The following is a 19,681-nucleotide window of genomic DNA, read 5'->3' on the forward strand; positions in this document are numbered from 1 at the left end:
TAACCAATCTTGAAATCACATGCTCTCAATTGCCATGAGGGCATAAATATTTTACATTTATCTTTGGCAATTTAACATCTAAGTATGCTGCAAAGGAGTGTCAGGACAAAACACTGGTTCTGAAGCCAGTCAGCATCCTTTCTGCCCAATTTGTCTCATCTCCCCCAACTAAGTGCATTTCCCCCATTGGCCTTTTAAAGCTACTTGTTGATTTCAGACAACTGTAAGTATGGTACTGGAGTACAAGTTTGGGGCATATAATGTAAATAAAGTGAAAGATAACATTTTTATTGTGTACATGTGCCCCCAACTCTCATCAAACCAATCCTGAACTTTCCAAGTAAATTTAGATTTTTCTAAATGGAGCAGATCGCAAGACAGGAATTCTGTGTTCTGCCTGTTGGACAGCCATTGTGAAAGATTGGGCATCAAATGTCACCATCAACATACCCTGGCCACCAGCTTCTATGAAATTGATGTCTTTCATCCAGTCACATACATAAATTAAAGTTTTTAATTTATTAATTTTATATGTGTGCACATGCTCATGGGCACACACACACACACCACCACCCTACCCCATCCCACTTCCCCACACCACATGCCATAGCACATGTGTGAAGGTCAGAAGCCAGGCTTTGGTTCTCTCCTTCTACTCTGGTGATGGAACATAGGCTGTCAGTGGAGCCATGTTGCTGGCCTACATAGATACTTTTTATCAAATGTATTTTGTATAGGTTTGTCTAAAGGTCTGTAATTTGTCTATGAGAAGACATATCCTTAGGTTGCTGCAATGCTGGAGACAACCTTGAATTTTCTCCATTTTTATACTCTTGTTACCAGGGAGGACAAAGCTAAATTTTAAGTCCTTCTACTTTTACTGAATAATCAGTCTTTTCTCTTTCCTGAACAGTTTCCAATTACGTTCACTCTTCCCTATAAGGCCCACAGAGCACCGTTAAGCACTCCATACCCATTAATTTCATAGTGCATTTGAAAGAACTTTGCATGCATCAGGAGAGATGAAAGCGTGTCGTGTGTGACCAAGGCCAGGTTCTTGAAGCACACTTGTCATGTGCTAAATTATTTAGGGAATGCTGCCATTATGGTTACTCAGGAGTAAGGTGTCACTGGGAAACAATGGGTTTTTTCCCTCAAGTTAATAATTTACATTTATTTAAAAAAATAATATAGCACTGTCTGATTGATTTTGTGTGAGCAAAGGCAACAGTCAGTCATTTCTTTGGCTCATTCATTCAATCCTTGAGCAAAACTTAAGCCAAGGTTACTTTGGTAGGATTTAAAGCAGTGAGACATATGTGAATAAAATGATATTAGGTCTATATAATTCTGAATAATAAAATAAAGATTAAGATGGCAATGTGTCCCGCAAGTACTGGTATTTAAACTTTAAAAATCAATCAAGAGAAAAGATTAAGTGGTGTTTCTTTGGTACTAAAAATGTAAAGCTAGGACCAAATTATTCTATTTTCACAGATTTAAGATACAAGGAATGATATTTAAAGACATTAATGTGGCTATTAAACCCTTTAGTTTGTAAAGACATTCCTATGAAGCACACTTAGCAGAAATCCCTGAGTATATTAAATACTCTATTAGTATCTTCCTTCAAAAACAAAGAGGAATAATTTAAAAGCTTTGCAAGACACAAACACCGTACTTAGCAAAAGCAGAACTCATTTCAAAGGCTCCCTCTGCAGTCTGTAAAACAGGCCACCTCAGCGGAATCACAAGATGAAGTGCTTTAGCCATCCTTCCGCGAGCTAGTAAACCACTCGCTTATGGACTGTCTGTTCACTTTCAGCCACTCAATATTATTCTTCACAGTTTCCAACACTTGTTCTCTCGGCTTTGCTCCTGCTCCCGCGTTTGGATATTTTGCAAAAAAGCTCTGTATCTAGAAAAGAGAGGAGACGTGATTAGAAAAGCCATTCGGAGCCCGCTTTGTTCAGGGATCCCATTTGGAAACTGGCTTTGTGTTTTTTATGATAGAGAATTTGTCCCATCTCCCGGCGTGGTGCTCAGAATGTGCCTGCCCCACACGTGTGTGAGCAGTCACTCCTCTTGGCTCTGGGCCCCTGGGAACTTGTTTAACCACAAGAGGCTATAATGGGGAAGGGGAGCACCAAGCCCTGGTTAGCATGCTCACTTCTGGTGACTTCTCTATGGTCTGTGCATTTCACAAAGGCCTCTGTGGGCAATGTGACGTGTAGCACGATTGCTTTTCTCCAGATTTTTACTCTAGGGGTCTGAAGAATTTCATATACTTTCACTTCATTTCCTAAAGACTTGTAAGAGGAAAAAAAAAATCTCTCTTTAACATAGTTCTGTACTCTCTCCTACCTTCCAAACTCCCCATGAAATTCAACAAGAATATTAACCTGCCATCTTCAAAATTAACATTTTGGTTCTAAACACATGCAGTAATCTAAACATTTCAGTATCCAATATACAGATATGGAAACTTCATGACATCTCTTTATCCTACATTAATGGACACTCTGTTTTCTTCACTGGGATTTATGGGATTTGTGATTCATTTCAAAAGTCCCAAACCACTACTTCTAAGTGGATTAGAATCTCAACCAACTTACCCCAGAGTCGCAGCTAGCTCCCTGGATCGGGGAGGCACACTGCACACACTTCCAAGAGCCTGACCCAGCCTTCCCAGGCCTTACAGTCCCCAGTTTTTAAACCTTATCATTTCTTTGTCATTTGAATCATTTTTTTTTTCAGGTTAGGAAAAAAAAAAGCAGTGTACATTGATTAGATATAAAGGGTTTCTTTTTCTTCTCATGTCTGCGATGTGATTGGAGAAAAGTTTACATTTGCTCCTCCCTAGACAAGTAGAAAGGATTCTGCCTCCATACCTGCCAGAGCTGCAGTTCAGTGTTGAAGGGTTCAGCTATGGTGACAAGCCGGCCAAGGTATCTGTCATTGAGTGTGTATCTGTAGACAAACAGATTGTCAGTATTCAAGCATGGAATCTTTTACTAGATGAAAAGTGTGTGTGTGTGTGTGTGTGCGCACGCGCGTTTACATGTGTGTGTGTGTGTATATGTGTGTTGTATGAAGTAGTTTTCAAAGGAAGCTAAACACAGTTGAAAAATATAAGATGTCTCCCAGGATAAAAGTGCCTGCCATGCAAGCCTGATGCCCTGAGTTCAATCCCAAGACCCCACAGTGGAAAGAAAGACCTGACTGCCCAAAGTTGTCCTTTGACCACCATGCATGTGCGTGTGCACACATACACACACAAACACACACACACACACACACACACACACACACACACACACCCAATACACTTTTAAAAGCAAACACTTTTATAATCATATTCGGGAGTAAAGTCTATAAGCCCCATACTTCCTTTTCCATATAGATTTCATACCATTTCTCAGATGTGGTAGACTGCTTGTTGTATCCCCCAAATACTTTCTTTTCTCCTGGGTATGTAGGTACACAGATAATGACTGAGTTTCTCCGCCTTCCTCAGAACTAGGTACAGACATGCCATCTAATTCTTATCAATAAAATGCAAACTAAGTCATGCAGCACACTAGAACATAAAGGAAATGTCCTGTCTGTTTCAGTTTTTGTTGTTGTTGCTGCTGCTGTATTGGAATGCCTGTGACTGGGGAATATGTAAAGAAAGAGATTTATTTAGGCTCCTAGTTCTAGGAAGTCCAAGACTATAGTGCTAGCCTGTGCTTAGCGTTTGATAAGGGTCTCACACTGCTTCACCTCACAGAGGGAAAGCAGGCAAGCGCACAAGAGACATGTGTCAGAACCCGGGCAGCATCAGGTACTTTACAACAGTCACTTTCTAATTACCTTGGAAGATTTTTAGCCTTTTTGTTTTTTTTCCAGACAGGCCCTTGTGCAGTCCAGGCTGGCCTTGAATTTTACATATAGCCAGGGATGACCTTGAGGTTTTGACCTTCCCAACTCCTCCTCTTGAGTGCAGGGATTGCAGGTGTGGGGAATTGAACCCAGGGCTTTGTGCATGTTAGGCAAGCCATACCAACTGAGTTAATTAATCCTGCCCTAGTCTCACTCCCTCTCAGCCTGTAAACATCAATGCCCAGTTTTAACGTGTGTTTTGGTGGGGACAACCTCTAGGTATGTCTAACCCATGCTAACACGTTAGAGTGCCTCAGAACCTCACTCACACAGGGCTTCTTTTTCTCCCTACAGATAGAAATGAAAATCTCATCACAACTAATTACAGTGGGAAAAAGAAAAAAAAAAAAAAAACTCCACAAAGTCATGTATTAAAACTTGACCACTGAGCCAGGAGGTCAGGTGGTACACAATTTCAATCCCAGCACTCTAGAGGGAGAGACAGGTGGATCTTTGTGAGTTTGAGACCAGCTTGGTCTACAAAGTGAGTCCAGGACAGCCAGGGCTGCACAAAGAAACCCTGTCTGGAAAAACAAAAACACGAAAATTTTCACCACTGAAATATTGGAAAATGGATATTGGAATATATACCTATATATAAATCAATAGGAGAAGTTTTATTATGCCCTAGAATTATTATACTCCAAAAAACAAACACGTCAGAAGATAGAAGTAGGTAAAGTTTGCTTTATGCTACTTTTAAGTTTTTTTTTCTTTTGCTATAAAGAAGAACTGTTGTAATCAAAAGTAAAAGAAATTAAGGAAAAACATTGTAATACATTTGGAAGCAGAACCTTCTATAGAGGAATTTTAATTCAGAACATGGCTTCTCTGACAAGAGATCACATCAAAAGACCTGCTAGGTCCCTGTGAGCTGGCTAGAATACAAACACGCCTTTAATCCAGGAGACTGAGGCAAGCATATGTGAGTTCAAGGCCAGCCTGGTATATGGAGCAAGTATCAGAAAAGCTTAGGCCCAGGCATGGTGATCCATGCCTTTAATCCCAAACAACGAAGGTAAAGTTAGTTTGTAGAAGGAAGCACCCATGATTGAAAGTGATGTGTAATTGTGTGGCAGAAGAAGAAAATCACAAAAATTTGACAGAATAGGATCCGCCCAACTCTCAGGAGAAGAGAAAGGAAAGGGAAGCTTCTTAAGGGGCAACAGCAGAGAGAGAAAAAAAAGCAGTTTTACCGGTTGAAGAGAGAACAAGCTAGACACGGGTGAAGACAGAGTGAGGAAGAGGAGGCAGCAGATTAGAGCAGATTGCTGGAGTTAGCTTTAAACCAAGCAGAGCAAGTCAGGGCCCGAGAGAGAAGCCAGACTTAATAAGCCAACTGGGAGAAAAGTTTAAGCCAGAACAGCTGAGTTGAACCAGCCAGCCCAGAGCTCAGTAAGAAAAAGAAAAGCTGAGATTATTAAGCAGTAAGCTTATCTCAGAGGCCGAAAACATTCTAGGCCTAGGTTAGATTGTATGGAGGCTAGAAGTTTCCAGGACTAGGCCTAGGTTAGCAGGAGGAGGCAGTAAGCCTCCCAGACAACAATTGAAACAGGTGAATGAAAGTTCCTTTTACAACCCTTTCCTTCTATATAAAGAATCATGGCAAAGTGCTACGAGGGAGCAATATTCCGAGATGAAATCAGCCGAGAGATGAAAGATAAGAGCTTCTGCACACTCACACAAAACCCAGCCTCACTGCAGACACCGCTGAATTTATATCCATCACTTCTCAGGCAGTCCAAACTCCTCAGTCACTACCGGAAGGTGACTCCTGTGCAGCGGATGTAAACACGTTTTTGTTTTGATACCAAGTGTGGGATGTGAAACTGCCTCCTGAGAGGGCACATATGTTTGTCCGCTAGAAAGAGGCTCATGTGCAGGCATGGTCTTTGCCAGCTGAAAAACATCCTGTACGGACTATGGCAGTGCATAAACAGTCCAAATATCCAAGCTGAAAAACATACTCTACAGACTATGGCAGTGCATAAACAACAGTCCAAATATCCAAGATCAATCGCTTTTGTATCGCTTGGAATTGCTTGTCTGTGCAGAGAGAAATGGTCCAGAGAACACTGCAGGGTTCCTGCTGCTGCTTGTTCCTGCCACTGTATTTGCTGTTGAAATCCTGATGACGAAGAATAGAATCGCCCCAAGGAACTGAGTCTAAAAAGGTCTACTTCCACTGTCCTCTCCTATCTAGGTAGGTGGGTTGGAAGGGAGATAGAGGCATTAAAGAAGCCAAATAAAGTAGGTTGTTTAGAAGAGCAAAGCCTGGGCTGGAGAGATGGCTCGGAGGTTAAGAGCACTGGCTGCTCTTCCAAAGGTATTGAGTTCAATTCCCAGTAACTACACGGTGGCTCATAACCATCAATAATGAAATCTGGTGCCCTCTTCTGGCATGTAGTTGTACATGCAGATACAACATTGTATACATAATAGATAAGTCTTTTTAAAAAATTTAAAAGATCAAAGCCTATACTCCTAGGCACTGCCACTGCCACTCAATCACTTCCAACCCTGGCAGGAAATAATGCCTCTTCCTTACTGAGTGCTTGCTTTCCAGACCCCTTTTCTGCCCTCTGACTATATACATCACTGTCCCTCCTACTCACTTGCTCCCATGTAGGATGCACATTTGCACCAACTGCTATTCTTTCTCTCTACTCCAAGTTGTGTCTCCGTCCTGGGTCATTTCCACATGATTCATGCAATATATTATCTCTTGACCATGTTTCCAATGATGTTTTCTTTTTTCAAATATATTTTATTAATTTATTCATATTACATCTTAATTGTTATCCCATCCCTTGTATCCTCCCATTCCTCCCTCCCTCCCATTTTCCCCTTATTCCCTTCCCCTATGACTGTGACTGAGGGGGAATTCCTCCCCCTGTATATGCTCATAGGGTATCAAGTCTCTTCTTGGTAGCCTGCTATCCTTCCTCTGAGTGCCACCAGGCCTCCCCACTGACTTTCACACGAACTCTGGTGCCCCATATTTGACCAATCATGTTTTCTATGTTCCACTTTAGCCACCCAATTCCCAAAAATGCCTTGGGATCACTTTAAACCTGCATCTGAAATTATTCATTTGTGTGGTGTCTACAAAATATGCTTTTCAGTTTTCATTCTGCCCATTCTAAGCTTAGCTGGATCTCTGGAGCATTGACTTTCTAATAGCAGCTACTATTGGGCCATAATGCTTTCCTTTCATGTTCCACTTATTTATTTATGTAGTTGAGATGTGATGGCTTAATATACTCAACCAGACTTTTAATTAAACCCAAGCTCTCTTGTATTGTAATAACCCATGTCTAGCAAAACCCTAACGTGATGAAATCAGCTTTTCATCTTCTCAGGTTGTTTCAGGCGGTCAAGTTCTGGCTCGAGAATCCATGACACTCTCCTGTATTGTCTCATTGTAAATTCATGGATTTAAATATCAAGCGATAGCCCCACCTGACTCCTCCCCCTCCATTTCCCTAGACAACATGTTCATTTTCCTCCAACTGGTCTTTTCCAAATGTTTTCTCTCCCTTCAAACTTCTAAACCCTAGCCCTCCTTTCCCCCTTCCTCTTAAAGATGTCGTTGCTTTCCACTGTACAGAGAAATGCAAAATAACTTCCCCACACACACACCTGTCCCCACAAACATCTGCATTTTGACGGATGTTTTTCCTACTTAAAAAGCAACAACTTTACTTTTTAAAATCTTTAGTTTGTTCCACATACTGGAACTTTCTCATCAGCATTTAAACACATTTGATACATTAAAATACCCTCAGTATAAAAAAGAAAAAAGTAGGGAGGGGGCTGGACAGATGGTTCAGTGGTTAAGAGCACTGGCTGTTCTTCCAGAGGACCTGAGTTCAATTAATGGCACTACACGGCAACTCACATCTGTCTGTAACTCCAGCTCCAGAGAGCCTGACACCCTCACACAGACATACATGCAGGCAAAACATCAAAATACATAAAATTAAAAATTAACTTAAAATTTTTAATTTTTAAAAAAGAAGGAAAGGAAGGACCTTCCTTTTTAATGTGACTTTTTTAAAGTTGTCTCTCCCTTCCACGCTCGGTCAGTCTTCTCGGGAGATTTTGCTACACACTCTTGCCAGCTCTTTTCGTTTGGAATCATTCCATATTGCTGTTCTTTAAAACTCTTTTTAATAAAAGTTTAATTTTTACGAGTGCTAATTACGTATATAAAGATGGCGGTGGTGTGTGCCCATGAGGACAGGTACCTGAGGAGGCATAAGGGGCTCTGGAGCTGGATTATGGGTGGTTATGAGTGTCTTGACGCGAGCTCTAGGGACTGAACTCGGGTCCTTGGCAAGGGTAGCAAGCACTCTTATAGCTGCACTGTCTCTCCAGCCTTGAATATTTCTTCCCAAAATTACTAATGGCCCTTTGCCAATAAATCCAGTGGACTTTCTTTTTCTTTTTTTTTTTTTTTAACTTCAATTTACTTCAAATTTTAAGTGGCATCCAACATGAGAACATATCTCTCTTGGAAAAAAACTGAACAAACAAACACCAAACTTTCTCTCTTATCCTTAAAAGAAAATATATAAGTCAGGCAGTGGTGGCGCACGCCTTTAATCCCAGCATTTGTGAGGCAAAGGCAGGCAGATCTCTGGGAGTTCAAGGCTTTCCTGGTCTACAAAGTGAATCCTCTATAGAGGACAACCAAGGTTACACAGACAAACCCTGACTTGAAAAATCAAAAAGAATAAAAAAAAAGAAAGGAAGAAAGAAGGAAGGAAAGACAGTCAGACAGACAGAAAGAAAGGTAGATCTTATGTGCAGCAGGCTAAATCCTTGTCATCTCACTTTCCTCTTCTGCTTCCATACTCCCTCCATGTTCTGCGAGTCCTTCATCTTCCCTCTTGCTCCATGGTCCAGTTTTCACTGTCTTCTGCTGCCAGTTGGTCATTGTCTCTTGATGCGACCATTACAGGGGCCCATTGTGTTTCCCGAACCCACTCCGGCCTCCCAGTGCCCAGGCTTCCCCATCACCAGCAGAAGCATTCTTTTTCAGAAGAAACCCATCATTTCACTGTATCACACACTTCTAGTGACCAACTTACCATTGCTATTAGAATAAAAGTCAAATTTTAACGTGACTCTACCCCCTCTTGACCTTTACCCTTTACTTTTCTGGTTGCCTCAGCCAAGATACTTCAGTTTTTGTTTAACTGCTTCGCTCCTGCCCTCCCTTCAGTTCAGCCAGCACTTCCTCAGGGAGACCTTGCCTCCAACTTCTTTCCAGTTGCTTAGTTTCCCTTTGCACTATTTTGGCGTACCCCAAGTCTCCCTTCTGGGTAGTTGCCACAGTTGTATGCATGCATTTGTGAAATTCTTGACATAACATCATTCTCACCAAAGTCTTAAGTTCTGTAAGAACTGAGAGTCTTTCCTATTGCAGCCCCAATGCCAAACTTGGAGGCCAGCACATAATGCTTGCACTTCATGCCTTACTAGAGGAAAGAATTATAATTTAAAATGAGGTATTACGGCTTAGAGAGATGGGTCAGCAGTTAAGAACACTTGTCGCTCTTCTAAAAGATCAGAGTGCAATTCCTACCACCTTCATGGTGGGTCATAACTGTCTGTAACTCCAGTTCAGGGGGAGGGTACGCTGATACCTTCATCTGGCCTCCCCAGGCACCACACATGCATGCGGTACACATACATATATATACAGGCAAAACACCCATACATGTAAAATAAGAAAAAAATTGAATTAAAAATAAAAAGTAAACATGAAATATTAGCAAGGGTATTTAAGAACAACACTGAGTACGGGAACATTCTGGGGAAATGGGCAGTTACTATCAAATGCCATTTACCAGAAACCCTAAAATCCTTTCATTTAGTAGCAATGACGTGAAAGGAGTAAATCATAAAAAACATGTGGATAACATGACTTCATGTGTATCAAATAAGCATTCAGAGAGAAATGACACAAGAACAAAGGCTGCTGTGACAGGAGAGATGATTTCTGACTAATCCCATTATAGATTACTTAAACACTCTTATTATTGCCTACAGCTTCAAAGAGCATACATATCAGTGTTGTAAGTAGAAGATGGGAATTTTTTAAAAATGGAAATATGTTTGCTGCTACAGTGAAAATCTAGAGTCCCAAGAACAGCTGCGAATTGCAAGTCATAATTATTCAAATGGCCTATAATTTCTGCATTATTATTACTTTACTCTTAGTGACTAAAAATTAAAATAAATATTTGGGAGCTAGCAACAAATACATCGAATAGAAATTGCAAATACTTGTTTAAATCCTACCTACACTGGAGCAAATTATGTTTATCCCAAGGTTCCAATATCATATGACATGAAGAAACATTCTGTGTCTTCACTGCAGTGGCTAAAACTACAATAAGAATTTAAGTATATCTCAACTGGCTTGAAAAAGTTAGATGAGGTCATCTTCTTTAATTTAATATTTATATACCTAATACTACATCAGATAGCAATTATTTTGATGTATTTACATTTTTAAATTAAATACTTATTATCTTGAGATAATGTTTAGATGTGTAGTTCATGTCCATTATGTCAAAGCTATTGCATTTTTTTTTTCATCTGTAGCAATCTAAAATCAAGTTTGATCAAACCCTACTACTGACCTATTGAGTTTGTTGAGCATCACGGTTTCACCTAAGGGTTCAGAAGACTCAAGAGCAAAGAGTTGTTTCGCACGTGTATTGGGATTTGTGGTTAAAGCGAACACTAGAGAACACAGCAGTGACCTGGCAAGCAGCAGTCATAAAGATCGATAGAAAAGCAGATTATTTATTTGTGGCTAACAATAAGTTGTTCAGAAATAGAGGCAGTAACAGCACTCTACCCAAAATGTGGAAAACATTCAAGAGTTTGGAAATATTTGAATAAAGCTTGGCTTGTTTCCTATTTAACATGTCTTTTATAATTTTTCATAGGGAAATTCTATTTCTTCACATTAGTAAAGCCTTTTGTGTAACACACATATGGTTATTATATGATTTTGTGTTGGGGCCATCTGCAATAATGGCTCATGAAAGTTAGAGCACCCAATGATGATGAAATATTAAAAGCCGTGGGCGAGGCTGTGGGCCTAGCTCTGACAATGGTTAATCAATTCATTGTCCATGGAAAACAGTTTAGTTTGTAAGATCTAATGTTTACTTTAAAGCCAGATGTTATGGTCTCTGTAACAAAGTAAAACCCATTTTTCTACTTATTAATCATTAAGGTATATAATAAATAAAATCTATTTTTATCTTTTCACAATTTAAAAGTAAACATTGTGCTTCATTTATATAAATTTCTTGCAGAATAGGTAGATTCGTGATCTTTCCACTAACACAATACACACACAGTAGGCGTCATTAGGCATCCATCTTTATAAACGGAAAGTGATCCTCAGACAAGATCAATTCATATTCTCAGACAAGACATTCTTGTTGAATAGATTTACTCAGTTTAAACCATGCCTTTCAATGAAACAATTATAAACAGATGAACCGTGGATATGGACTCTTAAGCACACACACATCCCAATGCTTAGAAATGCTAGTCACAAGAAGAAAAGAGGCAAAAGTCTATCATCAACAGAAAAAGCAATGTAGAAAACTTTAGTTGAGAGCTAGAGATACAATGTGCGTCTCAGAAGGAAAAGGAGTAGAGACAGACACAATGGTACTAGTGAAAACAGGAGATAAAGGCCATCCCTTTGCCTATATTTCTCAGAGAACAGTAATTACCAACCTCTGCTGAAAAGAAAGATTAAAGTAGATAACAGAGAGCCTTCCTAACATGAGGCTTACAGGTAGAATGACCATTCTTCAATGTGTGCACACTTATTCGGGAAATGTATTAGTCTACTTTCTATTTTATATTCTTCCAAATAACTGTCTTTTCGATAGAAGTTGAGCATTGCATTTAAAAGGATCAGAGCCAAGAACAGCAACACATCCTCTGCGTGGGGCTAAAGAAATAAGAAGCTTGGGGAATCATCTCTCATTGTCCTGCTCTTCCCTTGTCATCAGTAGTTCTTGTTTTCAAGATGCTATTACTAAGCATATGTAGGTTAGCCATAGAGCATATGCTCTTTGCCTTGCGAAGTCCTCAGCACCATACAAACACACACACACACACACACACATACACACAGAGGCTGCCTCTACCCACCCCACCCCCACAAAGTGCTATTGCTTAAGAAATGTAGTTCCCTTTTTAGAAGCATCCAGAATACTTACAGTTTATTATCTAGTCAAGGGAGATGAAAGTTCTTGAGACACAGGACTCTACGTGAAGCCCAACTCCAGGACTCCTCACCTAGTTTTCAGCAGATAGTAGCTGAGAACTAAACATGCATCTGGCATGCTGTTATGATTCAGTGTAGTGGGCAGAGTCATATTAACTCTTTTTTTTTTTTTTTTTTTTTTTTTTTTTTATTCTTCTGTGCACTGGTGTTTGCCTTTATGTATGTCTGTGTGAGGGTGTTGGATGCCCTGGAACTGGAATTACAAAGAGTTGTGAGCTGCCGTGTGGGTGCTAGAAACTGAACCCGGGTCTTCTGGAAGAGCAGCCAGTGCTTTTAACCAGTGAGCCATCTCTCCAGCCCCATATCAACTCTTTTTAATTAAACAAAAAAATAGTGCTATTTGGTTCTCACTCCAGATCTCAGAATCCTATGGATCAGCTGGAAATAGCAACTTTAAGAAAAAAGAATTGTGTCTAAAGTGAACAGACTTGTAGAAGGCACCCAGAGAGGGTGTCAAACAAGGAAAACAAGGTCTGAGCATCCTACCTGCTGACCAGATAGTCCCAGTTGAGTTGTATCCAATTCCAGGCCATGGTCTTCCCAAGGCTGTTGTATGAAATGTAGCGGATGACCGTAAACACATCCTGAGTTTTAATGATATTGGGGTCTTTGAGCATTTCCAGATACCTAAGACAAGACAAGAAGAAAACTGCTTCAAAATAAACATGGAATGTTTTACTGTCACCTACATTTCAGGGCCACACAACTTTCAACCCTGCAACTCAACTCTTGAGGTATCACAGCTGCAGTTGCATGAGTTAAATAGAACAAATGGGGAAAGATGTTTTTAAAAATTAGTGTGTTTAACTTTTTAAAGAATAATCTCTAATTTTGATGGGTAGAAAAGATCATTCTGAGTGAGGTAACCCAGACCCAGAAAGTCACACACGGTACATACTCACTTATGAATGAATATTAGTCAAATAATAGAGAATAACCACGCTACAATACATAGACCTAAAGAAACTGAATAACAAGGAGGACCCTAAGGAGAATGCTTAATTCTCATGCAGAAGGACAAATAGAATAGACTAGGAAGCAGTTGAGAAGAACAGGAAGGGAGTCTATCAGAGAGATCCTCTGAAAGACTCCACCCAGCAGGGGATCAAGGCAGATGCTGAGACTCACAGTCAAACTCCAGGGTGGAGCACAGGGAGTCTTATGGAAGAGTTGGGGGAGTAGAGGGACCTTGAGGGGATCAGGAGCTCCACGGGAGACCAATGGAGCCAACAAATCAAGGCAGAGGAGGGCAGTGCTGCAGAGACTGACGCACCAACCAGGGAGCATGTATGTTATGGACCTAGACCCTCTGCTCAGATGTAGTAGATAAGCAGCACAGTCTCTCTGTGGGCCCCATAGTATGGGGACTAGGGACTACTTCGGACATGGACTCTGGCTCCCAGACATTGATGTTGATCACTTCCCTCTGGCAGGGCTGCTTTGCCAGGCCACAGAGGAAGAGGATACAGGCAGCTCCAGATGAGACTTCATAGACTGAGGTCAGATATGAGGGGAGGAGGGCTCCCCTTTCTGAGGACTAGGGGAGGGAGGGAGGGTGGGATGGGGAGGTGACAAGGGAGAGGGCTACAATCGGGATGTAAAGTGAACAAATTAAAAATAAAAAAAAACAAAAAAGGATAATCTCTAATTTTGATGAGTACTGAAATAGAAACATCTAAATCTAATAATTTAATATTAGCTAATATTAAATATTTAAAAGACTATCAAAAATTAAACTAATTTATGATTTAAACTACTTTAGAATTACCAAAACAATTAAAACTAAGTTTTAACAATTACTGTGATAAAAGAACAATTATTGAATGCAAGCACTTGTTTGTCTAGTATTTCACTGAATTTTTTAAAAGCATATGTTAAAGAAAAACTTAAAGTTTACTTGTTAATATAAGCTATCTAGCTATACTTATAGTTTAATACAAATAAGTCCAGAATCAATGAAAGAACAAATGGATAGATGCTTATTAACTGTTACACTAAATATTGCCATTAGAATTATTTCTATCTAGCCGGGCAGTGGTGGCGCATGCCTTTAATCCCAGCACACGGGAGGCAGAGGCTGGCAGATTGCTGTGAATTCGAGGCCAGCCTGGTCTACAAAGCGAGTCCAGGACAGCCCAGGCTAACACAGAGAGACTCCGTCTTAAAAAGCAAAATACAAAAAACAAACAAAAAAAAGAATTATTTCTATCTAAAGCCACCACATGTTTTGTTTACTATGATAACATATGATAATCAATCTTCTTGCCTTGTTCCATGGCTTCCTACATGTTGGCTTGGACAATTCCTAATTTTAGGGGAGATCAGGGTTAATAAATACATTTTTAAAAAATCACTCAATTTGAGATGTGAAGTAGGTTAGGGAAATACTCTTTATCAAAGAAGAAAGAAAAGTATAGATTTCCTGACATTTTTTAATATGTCAACGTCGAACATACTTAATACTGAAGTCTAGACATAAAATAGCTCCAAAGGTCTGTAGTGGAAGGCCTAGCCTCAGTTGACAATGTTTTAGAAGTAATTAAGTCATGGTAGTGCTGTCTTCATCAGTGGATTGATCCATTTTGATGAATGCTTAGCTCAATAGGCTGTGAAGAGGCTCCACTTAGTTGAAGTAGGTGGATCCCTCTGAGGGGTGTATGTTGACCCTTTCTGTTTCCTGGCTGCCATTTGGTGATGCCATTCTCCTGTGATGTTTCTACCCTCTGTCAGGCCTAAGAGCATTGGAACATGAACTCAGCTCTGTGAGCCATGAGCTTAAATTAATCTTTCTTCACTGTAAGTTGTTTTCTTAGGTGTCCAGGCACAGTAGTCAAAAAAGAAGACATTTGACCCCAGAAATTTGCCATAAGTTAGACTGAAGAAAACTCACGTTTTAAGGTAAGTGTGTGCTGTGGGACATTAGGATATGCTACCCTCTCCTGTCATGCTTCAGGGGAAAGTCCTGCAGATCAATATCTAACTTTGTGCAATGCCCAACGTGTAATGGGAGCACAACAGTATGCCAGCGGCAAGATGAGGTGACAATATTAATTTGTTTAAGAAACTCCCATGTTAGCTGGGCATGGTGGCACATGCCTTTAGTCCCAGCACTCGGGAGGCAGAGGCAGGAGAATTGCTGTGAGTTCAAGGCCAGCCTGGTTTACAAAATGAGTCTAGGCAGCCAAGGCTACACAGAGAAATCCTGTCGTGAAAAGAAAGAAGTAGGAGGAAGAGGAGGAGGAGGAGGAGAAGAAGAGGAGAAACACCCAATGTTGCTTTGGCTTATCAGTTGTATAGGGGAGTCCTAAACTGATCTTCAGGTTAAAAAAAATGTGCAGGGGTGCTGAAAAGGCCGATGGGCAGACCAAAGTGCTGCACACTTCATAATCAGAAGACATGGCTGTGACCATAGCACTGGTCTCTAGAAGTCAGACAGAATTCTAGCAGGTAAAATGTGACCAGTTAAACCCCTCTGAACCTGGCCCAGGACCAAAATAGGTAAATCCGGTAAGGAAGACTAGCAAGAAACAGAGTTCCCCTTTCTCCATCACTATTAAAGGATGTGTCTCCTTTGTATAGAGGGAAAATGTAGGAGGGAGGAACTATGGGTCACTTACTTTAATAGTATACGTAAAGTAGGGTTTGGGTTTAATGACTCATTTATAAGCCAGACTTGCAGACAAAACCAGTGGACATCAGCAGTTCTTCATTGTACTGGCTTTTAGAACCAATCAGACAGAAAACAAAGGTGGCTACCTTCTTAAGTACGTGCACTCGTACAGATAAACCTAGTCCAGTGTGAAAAACATCACATTCATCATATGCTCAGATAAGCAAGGAATTCCAGGGACGGCCTCACTTCAGCCCAAACTTGCTGCCAAACCTCCTTTGTTATGGTCATCACTCAAGATCTGGAAGACTTTGCAGACACTTGGAATAACAATCCCACGTGTGGATATTGCTTCAAGTTCACAATTAGATTATGAGACTACTTTCTATGGCAGACGGTACAAGGTAGGGCAACTTGTCTTTCATAAGGAATGCCTTAGGGGAACATTTTGACACAGTAGTCCATGGAAGTTCTAGAAACTGTACTAAGGTGGTGGGCTCTGAAGGGTGTGTGTGTGGGTGTGTGGGTGTGTGTGCGTGCATCCACTAGAGTCTTGCTAAAACATCTAAAATAGTTGCTAAATTCTTTAACAAATATAACTAGCACCATGCCATCTAGCCTAATGTTTGACAGATATCAAGATGGTCATGCTCTTTACTTAATCTAAACCAATTTTATGTTAATTATTTAATTTTTGTATTATTATGTGTGTATGCATCTCTGTACTTAAGAGCCTGATGCTCACAGAGGTCAGAAGAGGGCCTTAGTTCCCCCGGGACCAGCAGGGAACAGGCAGATGTGGGTCAACATGTGGGTGCTGGGAATAGAATTAGGATACTCTGAAAGCGCAGTCAGCACTCCTAACTGCTGAGCCATCTCTTTAGTCCTAAAGTTTATTTTAAATTACACATTAAAACATGTCAAGCCTGGTGGAGAACAAAAGCAGGGAGATCGCCTTAATGTTAATCTACGGCCACATCGTGAGACCCTGTCTAAAAAACAAACAAAAAAGAAAATGGAAGAATAAATTGCACATAAGTATACATATTAATGTTGCCAGGCTTGGGCAAAGCGTTGGTTGGATTTAACCGCCACGACCACGAAGCAAGCAGTAAACAGTTTACCTTGCCAGAAGAGTAACATCCCTTATGGAAGCTAAGCCATAGAGCAGCTTCTCCTTTTCTTGGGCTAGGGATGTTTTTTGGTATTGCTCTAGGGTATAGTTCCATGAAGCCTCATTGCCGGAGTTCTGCATTCCGTAGCGGTACACCAGAAGCCTGAGATTTACAGGAATGCTGCAAAAAGACATGATGTTTCAGGCATTTCATGTGTTTGCCCATGACTCTGTTTAACATCTTCTAGCCATGCAAACAACACAAGAAGTTACCTTTCGTTCCTTGTTACCCAGCCCTCAAATAACTGCGAAGCACTGTTCAAGGCTTCTCTGTCTCCCATCTTGCATGCAAATCCTAACACAGAGGCACGGAGTAACCTTAAAAAACAAAACAAACAAACACAGAGCCAGGGCCTTAACAAATTTGCATTAGCTCTTAAAACACAAACGCAAAAATGTTTAAATGAATATTAGTTTTTAAAAGGTGAAAAATAACTTTGTGATGTGGCTTCCGGTATCGTCCCATGTCAGAGAATCTGCAATGAGCTTCACTTGTTCTTGGAAGTACGCCTGAAACAGAAGAGCAGGATGTGTGAGTGAGAACTTGCTACTTATCTGCATCTTCCGTCACCTAGAGCCCCCTATTGTAATCTTTCTCCTACAAATTCTGACAAGTTTGAGCCAGTGCTTAGGAAAAGGTTCACATTTTATAACGCTGAGTTTTCCTTCAGTCCTAAACACACAAATCATGTTTCCTAAGATGTTGGGGGAAGGGCCCTCTGTGATGCTTAGTTTTGGTTGCCAACTTGACACACCCTGAGAAGGGAGTCTCAGTGGGGGCCTGTCAGATTGGGTCAGCGTGTAGGTAAATCTGGTGGGATTTGTCTTGATTCCATTGTTTGATATGGAAAGACCCAGCCCACCAAGGGCGGCACCATTCCCTGGGAAGGGGGTTCAAGGTTGAGAGTTGAAGAAGTAAGCCATGCAGGTACAAACATGCGTTAACTCCTTGCTCTTTGCTCTTGACTGTTGATATAATGGGACCAGCTGCTTCAAGTTCCAGCTGCCCCGACTTCCCTGCTAAGGACTCTAACCTGGAACTACGACACCCTCTTTAACTTATTTTCTCCATATAGTAATAAATAGGACAGCATCTCACACACTTGTGATACTAAGATGATTGTTTAACCATTGGTGAGATATTAAAAAGTGACAGCTATTTAGATTAACAAAGGGCATTTAGGGGGTCCTCACTATCCCATTACCACAGGCAGGCAAGTATTAAGATTCCTTTTACACAAATGAAACTTATACTCCCAAATATCAAATATCAAAGTCAATTTTGATATCACAAACCAAATATCCCAAATATCAAATCATTTTTCCAAGGTCTTTTATTTAGTACACAAAATAACTAGATTCAGATCAAGAGTGTGTTTAAAATTGTGAGCAGCCTGCCACAGTGCTGCTGACATGACAAAGAAAAGGCCGATAAAAATGAAAAGCTTAAAGCATAACCCCAATGTGGATGTCAGAGTAAGATAATATAATTTTCTTATTTTGTTAAAAATAAATTAATATTTGCAGATAAATCCATTTTAAAGTAGATTCCAGCTTATAGCTTAAAGTAGTAAAACTTTAAACAAAATGGTCATATTCATTTTGATACTAAAATGGATGCCTTTTTGAGATATACTGAAACACAAATAGGAAACACTGCAAACTGAAGATCAGACAGCCTGTCTGCTTCGATTAGTCATGCCCTCGCACATCTCTTATGTCATGTGGTGGGTAGACATCCCCCAAGAGGTCCTTCCCTTAGACGCCACCCTCGTGCACTGAACATTTACATTTGTGGCATACTCATAACCTTAACGTCACCTCTATCATGGGGTACAGCTCTCTGTCATCTTCAAACATGCTAATGATGTAGGTTACAGCTGAGATGGCTCTCTCCCATGGCAGGAAATCCTTTTCTGATCTGAGATACTTGGTCAAGTTCAGAGCTATCTTATAATCCAGAAGTTGAGCTCTGGAGAGAGAAAATAAATAGGACAATTCACTGAAAGCCAGACTTTCGATCCAAAGGATCAGTATGGTGACCCCAGAGTTTCATGTTTAGTGAGAATTCCTCTGCTAAACAAACAAACAAACAAACAAACAAACAAAAAAAGCGCACATAGGAGCAGGAGAGGTGGCTTAGTAGTTAAGAGCACTTGCTGTTCTTGCAGAGGACCAGAGTTCTCAGCGCCCCTGTCAGGAGGCTCACAGCTACTGGTAATTGTAGCTTTAGGGGATCTGATACCCTCTTCTGACCTCTGTGGGCCCCCACACGTGTATACACACACACACACACACACACACACACACACACAAAATCTTTTTAAATAAACAAATTGAGTTTATTATTGAGACTCAACTGAAAAGTTTTGTGCAGTGGGGCCAAAGCTTAGTAATGGAACATTTGCCTGGGGCCATAGTAATCAGTACCCCAAAAATGTATAGAAAAGTATATTTTAAAGCCTAGCACAGATATATTTGAGAACAATGTTAGATAGAAACACTGACTTTAAAACTTGCATCTTGAACATTGAGACACACAGAAGATGCTGCCCTCGGCCTCACCCAGAGAGGCCATTCTCTCTGTGTGGAGAACAGTGGTGAATGAAGAAGAGATATGGCAGCTCAAGGTGCTGAG

General features: G+C 40.6%; 1 protein-coding gene across 1 annotated transcript in view; it reads right to left on the bottom strand.

Annotated features, from left to right (window-relative positions):
- Positions 1 to 718: 718 nt before the first annotated feature.
- Enpep (glutamyl aminopeptidase) overlaps positions 719 to 19,681 on the bottom strand; it is a 73,824-nt gene continuing 54,861 nt past the window's right edge. Inside the window, exons 14-20 of the mRNA XM_051165574.1 lie at positions 18,865 to 19,015; positions 17,480 to 17,553; positions 17,257 to 17,361; positions 16,994 to 17,164; positions 12,746 to 12,886; positions 2,892 to 2,970; positions 719 to 1,918 (exon numbers count right to left, since the gene is read on the bottom strand). Coding sequence (XP_051021531.1) covers positions 1,766 to 1,918; positions 2,892 to 2,970; positions 12,746 to 12,886; positions 16,994 to 17,164; positions 17,257 to 17,361; positions 17,480 to 17,553; positions 18,865 to 19,015 — 874 coding nt within the window. The 3' untranslated portion in view covers positions 719 to 1,765. The remainder of the gene's footprint in view (positions 1,919 to 2,891; positions 2,971 to 12,745; positions 12,887 to 16,993; positions 17,165 to 17,256; positions 17,362 to 17,479; positions 17,554 to 18,864; positions 19,016 to 19,681) is intronic.

Source organism: Acomys russatus, chromosome 23, assembly GCF_903995435.1.
Source record: "Acomys russatus chromosome 23, mAcoRus1.1, whole genome shotgun sequence".
Lineage (NCBI taxonomy): Eukaryota > Metazoa > Chordata > Mammalia > Rodentia > Muridae > Acomys > Acomys russatus.